The sequence below is a fragment of the Adiantum capillus-veneris genome, chromosome 2 (assembly GCF_014529385.1).
Source record: "Adiantum capillus-veneris isolate H3 chromosome 2, ASM1452938v2, whole genome shotgun sequence".
NCBI classification, from domain to species: Eukaryota; Viridiplantae; Streptophyta; class Polypodiopsida; order Polypodiales; family Pteridaceae; genus Adiantum; species Adiantum capillus-veneris.
This window is the reverse complement of record NC_140932.1, coordinates 181,297,724-181,305,756: the sequence shown is the minus strand read 5'-3', so window position 1 is coordinate 181,305,756 and position 8,033 is coordinate 181,297,724. Positions and strand designations below refer to the sequence as shown.

Below are 8,033 nucleotides of genomic sequence, written 5' to 3'. Positions count from 1 at the left end.
GGAGGTAAGCTCGAGCTTGGCGAGGACCGAAGCAAGGCTCAAAGAAAGACTCGAAGGAAGGCTCTCGAAGTAGAGCTCTGATGACCGAGCAAGGCTATCTCTCTCTCTCTCTGTCTCTCTCTCTCTCTCGATCTCCAATCCAACCAAAAAAAGGCGTGCTCTCTCCGAGCAAGGAAAGCAAAGGAAAGGAAGGGGCAAACTCCTTCTATAGGAAATCTCTCTCGCTAGTTCTCGAAGCCAATGGGAAGCAATAGAGCTTGATCAAGCCAAGGAAAAAGGGCATTCCGAGCAAAGTCGATAAAACAAGAAACCAAGATCGGAGCAAGCCAAGGCAAGAAAGACAGAACGAGGGGCAAAGCAAAAATGAAGTCTCTCTCTCATCGAGCATAAGATGAGCGGCCATGATCAAGAAGGCAAGGAGAAAATGAGGTTAAGTGAGGAAAAGGAGCACTGCAGAAAGCTCTTGACTGCTATCTAAGCAGGGAAAGACCAACATAGAAAGATAAAGTTTACAGAACCTAAGGTCAGTTGAGCAGATTAAGCGACAGGAGAAAATTTCCATCAATGTCATCAGCAAATGTTTGATTAGTCATTTTGTTAAGTCCGGTGACGTTAACGGCCCGATTAATTCTGTAAAACGGGAGCTTAAACTCCTAGTTAGCAGATGATCCAAGTGACGGTGCTGTTATTAGCCCGCCTTGGCTAAAGATTAAGTTGTACTCAAACATATTAATCAATTAATTGATGATTACGGCGATTACCAGAGTTAGTTGCATCAATTGTTCTTGTTCTTTCTCTTTCTCACCTCCCACAGCCAGAGGCCCAGCGCCTGCCCGGCTCACGTAGCGAACACATATCCCCCGACATCTTTGGTGAACGCGACGCAAAACGAGCCGGGGTGGGAGATGTAGATGGAGATTCCAGCGGAGATGAAGAAATTATTTGAAGAATTTATCACACATGTTTCTAATGGAAAATCAGGAGTTCCAGATTTTTCCAAGATGATGCAAAGATGCAAGGATCATTGCATGAAGTAGAATCCGTGAAGAAAAAGAAGCAGATAAGAAGCTTTAAATGCAGCATTGGATGCAGTGTGCGATGAAAGATGAATGTTTGATGGTGAATATGATCCAAACGGCTACCTAGAGTATTACGAGCAAGAAATGAAGCATGAAAGAGTGCCAGAAGTTCAAATGATTGCAGAGTTTGACCAGCTTGTGTGTGACGATATTAAGGAGCAAGTTCAAGTTATTGCAAGAACATATGCAGATAATTGGGATGCTTTTGCAAAAGCAATTTTACAGGGGATCTCAGTGAATAAAGACCTGGAGCTTCAAAAAATTCAAAGCAGACAAGATGAGGATCCATTTTTCTTAATGCAAAAAGCATATCATACAGGTGATCAATATTCTATCCGAGCTAAGTTAGAATCTGTTATTGATGCATGTCTTCTGGAAGACAAGACATTATTGCATGCAGATGATGATTTCATCGTAGATACTGTTTATGCTTGATTGGGATTGTCTTCTTTATTCCAAAGCAGATATGACTCTATGGATGCTAAGCATGCAGTCATATCCTCTCAAAGTGACATAAATGAGAAAGCAGGTTTCTCAGAGCCAGAACATGGTTTGCATACAAGCATAGTTGCTAGCAGTGATCAAGAAACATGTTTGTCAGAGTCAATATGTGATGTGGATGCCCATTTGGAGTGCTCTTTGGGTATAGAACATGAAGAGAATGCTTATGCAACATTACATGCAAAAGAAATTGTTTTGGATGATGCTATACAAGAGGGTTTCATGTCTATGGCTGCATTGCAGGACACTGGTGATGATGTAGATGTATTTGATGCTCAACCATATGTATTTGATGTGAATCAAGACAAAGATTATGATTATGGAGATGCATATTCAGAGGGGGTGATGGATGATAATCAGTTTATGACTTCTACGGGTTACAGGGTTTGCTATGATGATGCTATGGAAAAAGAAATTGATGCTATCTTTGTAATGCATGCTGAGACTTGTGCTATTGAAGTGGAAAGATATTTGAATGGGAGTGTGAAGCTGCCAGAACAATTCGTACCTATGTATGCAACAAGCCATGAGGTTTCTTGTGATAATACTCACAAACTAGGTGGTTCTTCCAAGGAGGAAGATATGGAGCTTATGGATCTGCTTGATGATGTGTTAGAGGAATTTCGAGCTCCTTGTGACAAAAGTAGTGAAGAACATCCTGCAACATATGATGAAGAGCTTATGTTTCTTTTGGATGAGGCTCTAGAGGAGTTTGTGCCTACTAGAGAAGGCAGCCATGCAGCATTTGTGGTATCAAATGAAGTGATGGCATTCAATGACTCACAAAATGCACACTGATATTTTGGAAACCATAGTGACTGAATTGACTTTGCCTCTGGGTTCTGCTATGATGGAAATTTGGGACTTTTTGTTCCTATGCTATGAGAAAGTTTGTGGAGATGCAATATACTTGAAATATGATCATCCTCTACCTTATGACCCAGGAGGTTATCATGCTAGCTATGATTGCTGTCAGTTACTTTATATTCCATATGATCTGGAGGATGGTACAAAATTTTTAAAGGAATGCTCACAATTGGGCAAATGATTAGTTTCCCGTTTGATCCCGGGGCTAATAAAGTGCAAAGTTCCAGATTTGAAGAGTACCAGCTATCTCTTGCAGCAGATTGCATGGTACAAGGTTTTGTTTTCTAGATTATGCTAAGTCAGAATAGTTTTGGTTATGCATTCAATAAGATTACATGGCTGGCTTCCAGTTGACTTCTTTGGATAATTGATGAAGTATCTTCACATCTATTGAGTTGGTTCTGCTAACAAAACTTGAAGTAAACTACTTGACGGCCATTCCATGTGCAGACAAAGTAAGGCATACTTGAGCTTGACAGGGTTCCTTAAAGAGAGCTTAATGGTCAAGCCGTGTGAATCATTAACTGGAGCACTTGAGTCTGGCGGGGTTCACTAAACAGATTATCCATAATTGAATGCTTTGAAGATACGGCAGATATAGTTCAGAGATTTTTGATGGGTAGCTACCTAATGGTTAAGCTAGAACATTGATGATAGGGTATAAGTCTTATTTCATTTTTCATATAGTTATGTGAGTCTAATGATGGGTAAGGAGTTTCAAGTACCTAAAGCAGATGCAGATTGAAGTGCTGTTGGCACAGACCGGAGGTTGTGTAGGTTCAGAGGGGGTGAATGTCGTGCAGCTCCGCTGCCATGATGAGAAAAAAGAGCAGAGAAATGCAAGCTAAGCTTCTTTGAAGCCTACACATTTACTGAGCAGTGATCAGGGCTTGATAACAGGCCAAGTTTAATGATTAATGTATGCTAGATGTGGCTTAAAAGAGCCAAAATATGCCTTAATGATGCCAAAAATGATTATGCTTGCAGTGAACACAGATGAGAGATTATGATCTAGAACTGCAGTGCTTGAAGTCCTCTACCGGCCTGTCTTTACAGCTCGTCGATTGGAGCTACGGTGAAGAAGTTATGGCAGTTTAAAGTTTGAGTCGATTGCAAATCCGTACCGGATTGGGCAACTGCAGCTAAGGTGACAGAGATGAAATGAATGCATGGGCCTGAAGTGCTCTACTTCTGGAGCACGTTGGTCTTTTCAGATTGGTGATTGGAGTTCCGGTCTCCAAGATATTGGTCGATAAAGATTCACTGGGGGTCGGTTCCGTACCACTCTGGTCGGCTCGTACGGAGTGCCATCTGGGAGATTTTGGCTCTCGCTAGGGATTTGGAGTGCAGCAAAGTAAGTGACTCGAGGACAATCTTGTCCAAAATCATTAGGAAAAGTTTGGACTAAAAAATGGGCATTGTAAGAATCGTTGATGTGGCATAGCTTTCAAAAAGTGGGGATCGGTAAATTTTTGCAAATAAGATCCAAACTTGTCGGAGGTTGGATATTTAGAATCTACTCTTCAAATGCTATCTATTGATATATAGCATGCATGTATCGGACATTGCCTTCATGTAGATCTAGAAAAAGGTGATTTTTGATTACCGTAACAATAACAAAACCTGGCTAATTGAAAAAAAATGGCATAACTTTCATAGAAGTCATCCAAACTTTTCGGACCTTGGCTCTTTAGAATCCATTTTTCAAGAACTTTCCAATGATAGGTCATATCATGGGGTTCTAAGCAATATTTAGAGGGGTCTACCGGGTTGCTTTCTTTTGTACAACTTTGATGATGTGGCACTCTTAAAAGGCCCAAAAATGAGTTCAAAATTTTCCTAATGATTATCTCCTGCATTGCATTGATAGCAGCTACATGTATGTCAAATGTGGTGTACGTCTCATTAAGTATAAAAAGTGCTTGAAGAGCTTCATGTTCGAATGTGACCTCTCGGAATGCATTGATTGCGGGATATAACCAACAAGGCAGTGCCGATATGCATGACAAATGTGGTGCCCTACAAGGGCCTAAAGCCGCCCGCTAAAAGCTGAGGCCACCCATGGGATGCCGCCCACAAGGGCTTAAAGTTAATTTAGTGTGGAAATAAAAAGAAAAAGGGAATAAAGAAAAGCGTGAGCAGGCAGCGATGACGGGCAGCGCAGGGGAAGAGGAAGAGCTTGCGCCCGCCTATGGGTTGCTCTGACGAGCGCGAGGATGAAGCAAAAACTGTCCAGCATGGCAAGGTTACCTCTTTCGGCGTCAGTCCCGGCGATTTTCACGCTAGTCGAACCCGGCCCTGCCACGTCATTGGGCCGACTCCCGCGCCACGTCAATGACGCCGGGAGCCACTACTAGAGGGGGGGGGGGGGGGGGGGGGGGGGGGGGGGCATGCTAATAATAGGGGGATGCCTTTTGCATGGGCGGTTATAGCAAGAAAAAACGAGGAAAGGAGGAGTTAACGAGGGCTATCACAGAGAGGGGAAGGCTCTCGACCTCAAGGGGGGGCTTGCCATCCCTCTCGTTCTCTCTCTCGTATTGAAGGGCGAAGAAAAGGAGGCGAATACCTCGAGGGCACAAAGCCAAGGAGGAGGTGAGCTCGAGCTTGGCGAGGACCGAAGCAAGACTCGAAGGAAGGCTCTCGAAGTAGAGCTCTGATCGAGCAAGGCTATCTCTCTCTCTCTCTCTCTCTCTCTCTCTCTCTCTCTCTCTCTCTCTCTCTCTCTCTCTCTCTCTCTCTCTCTCTCTCTCTCAATCTCCAATCCAACCAAAACAAGGAGTGCTCTCTTCGAGCAAGGAAAGCAAAGGAAAGGAAGGGGCAAACTCCTTCTATAGGAAATCTCTCTCGCTAGTTCTCGAAGCCAGTGGGAAGAAATAGAGCTTGAGCAAGCCAAGGAAAAAGGGCATTCCAAGCAAAGTCGATAAAATAAGCAACCAAGATCGGAGCAAGCCAGGCCAAGAACAGAACGAGGGGCAAAGCAAAAATGAAGTCTCTCTCTCATCGAGCATAAGATGAGTGGCCATGATCAAGAAGGCAAGGAGAAAATGAGGTTAAGTGAGGAAAAGGAGCTCGCAGAAAGCTCTTGAGTGCTATCTAAGCAGGGAAAGACCAACATAGAAAGATAAAGTTTACAGACCCTAAGGTCAGTTGAGGCAGACTAAGCGACAGGAGAAAATTTCCATCATTGTCATCAACAAATGTTTGATTAATCATTTTGTTAAGTCCGGTGTCATTAACGGCCCGGTTAATTCTGTTAAAACAGGAGCTTAAACTCCTAGTTAGCAGATGATCCAAGTGACGGTGCTGTTAACATCCCGCCTTGGCTAAAGATTAAGTTGTACTCAAACATATTAATCAATTAATTGATGATTACGGCGATTACCAGAGTCAATTGCATCAATTGTTCTTGTTCTTTCTCTTTCTCACATCCCACAGCCAGAGGCCCAGCGCCTGCCCGGCTCACGTAGCGAACACATATCCCCCGACAGCGTTGCAAATCCTCCAAGTCAAAAATGAAAGGCTTTTTGCCTTCTGCTGATTGCTACGACGAGACAATGGTGCGCCCTTGGAAGCTGACCTATTGCTCATACCTACTCGGCCCGATTTGTCCTCCCACATTTCAACTAACTCATACTCATGTTTTGGAACTTGATGCTGAGAATTATGAATCCTCCACTTGTTGACATGGCCCTCAAAGTAGCCCTTCTCACGAAGATCCTGCAAATACTGCCTCAATGAACTTAGCCCAATTGAACTTCATGGTTGTACCACTTGCAATCAACACAAGACTGAATTCTTTGACAAATCCCTTTGTAAAAGTAGAGCTGATCTCCATGTTTGTTGGACCCTTCTGGTAGACCTCATGGTGTAACTGCATCACTTGCTCATATATGTTGCTGTTGCGGATGCAATTGCATTTAATGCAGTACTGGCTGGGATCCTTCCTCTATTTGAACACAGTGAACCATTCCACATCAGTGAGCTACTCCCACCTCACCAATTTGGAATCCTAACCACTCATGGAGAGGCCATAAGCAGCATGAAATCTTCCATAGTTACACATAATTTCTATTGCAATGGGATCTCCACTTTTGAGGCTCTCCATCGGCAGATTGCACACATGCAATATGAACCTTAGCAAAAACCAAAAGGTTACATGATCAAGAGAGTATAATCTGACAAAATACATTCCATCTACATATGTAATGCCTCTCTCTCTCTCTCTCTCTCTCTCTCTCTCTCTCTCTCTCTCTCTCTCTCTCTCTCTCTCTCTCTCTCTCTCTCTCTCTCTCTCTGGTTGTGAATGCCAAATCCACTACTCATTGGGGAGCCGATCCAGGACTTCATGCAGGGGACACTGAACAAAGGAACACACACACACTCATAGGGGAGGGAGGGGAGGGGGGGCAGGGGGGGAAGAGAGAGAGACAGAGAGAGGAGAGAGAGAGAGAGAGAGATCTTGAGCCGTTCCTTCCTTTGCCTGCATGCGTGAATTGTGACATTGGGGATCCTTGGGAATCAGGCAGCTTAACTCTTTTGCAAGGTGGAGGAGAAGTAGTTGTAGACTTGGCCCTACTGTGTTTCTTGGTTGGTGGATAGTCGAACGAGTCCTCGGAGGTCTCTCATTGGTAGTCCAAGCTCTCTCTCTCTCTCTCTCTCTCTCTCTCTCTCTCTCTCTCTCTCTCTCTCTCTCTCTCTCTCTCCCCCCCCCCCCACCCTCCCGCCCCCGCAGCTTGTGAAGAAACAACTAAGGGCTACTTGGCAAAACCCCCACGTCTCTTGCCTATGGCCCCCATGCCTCGCTTCTTTGCATGCATTAGGAAACTTTTGAACTCATTTTTGGGCCTTTTAAGAGTGCCACATCATCAAAGTTGTACAAAAGAAAGCAACCGGTAGACCCCTCTAAATATTGCTTAGAACCCATGAAATGACCTATCATTGGAAAGTTCTTGAAAAATGGATTCTAAAGAGCCAAGGTCCAAAAAGTTTGGATGACTTCTATGAAAGTTATGCCATTTTTTTTCAATCAGCCAGGTTTTGTTATCGTTACGGTAATCTAAAATCACCTTTTCTAGATCTACATGAAGGCAATGTCCGATACATGCATGCTGTATATCAACAGATAGCATTTGAAGAGTAGATTCTAAATATCCAACCTCCGACAAGTTTGGATCTTATTTGCAAAAAAAAAAAAACGATCCCCACTTTTTGAAAGCTATGCCACATCAACAATTCTTACAAGGCGCATTTTTGAGTCCAAACTTTTCCTAATGCTTCATCAATACACTTCACTGAGTAAAGTCCCCGCCAAAACTAACTGCTGAGATGGAAAAAGGGAGCCTTGGCTCACCAAGTTAAAATTTGAGTTCAAAAAATGTCCTATCACTCAACCTTCCATGATTGCATCCCAATCATTTTAAATACACAATTCCATATAGTCATCCTAAATATTGTCCTTATGCTAACGATGTGTGCTTGTTGGCACATACTAACTAACACAAAAAGAGTGACATGTTAACATGCTTACACCCTAGTACCTTGTTGATGCAGGAGAGTATGTGAGTGGACATCCCACGCCTGAAAAAG

General features: G+C 43.4%; 1 protein-coding gene across 1 annotated transcript; it reads left to right on the top strand.

The window, feature by feature from the left end:
• Positions 1 to 1,553: 1,553 nt before the first annotated feature.
• On the top strand, positions 1,554 to 2,378 carry LOC147464193 (uncharacterized). The gene has a single exon (XM_086482797.1). The coding sequence runs from the start codon at positions 1,554 to 1,556 to the stop codon at positions 2,376 to 2,378; it is 825 nt and encodes a 274-aa protein (XP_086338923.1).
• Positions 2,379 to 8,033: the final 5,655 nt, after the last annotated feature.

What these genes read in the sequence shown, in the direction of transcription:
- LOC147464193 (XM_086482797.1), top strand. Translation starts at nt 1,554, where the DNA reads ATGGATGCTAAGCATGCAGTCATATCCTCTCAAAGTGACATAAATGAG.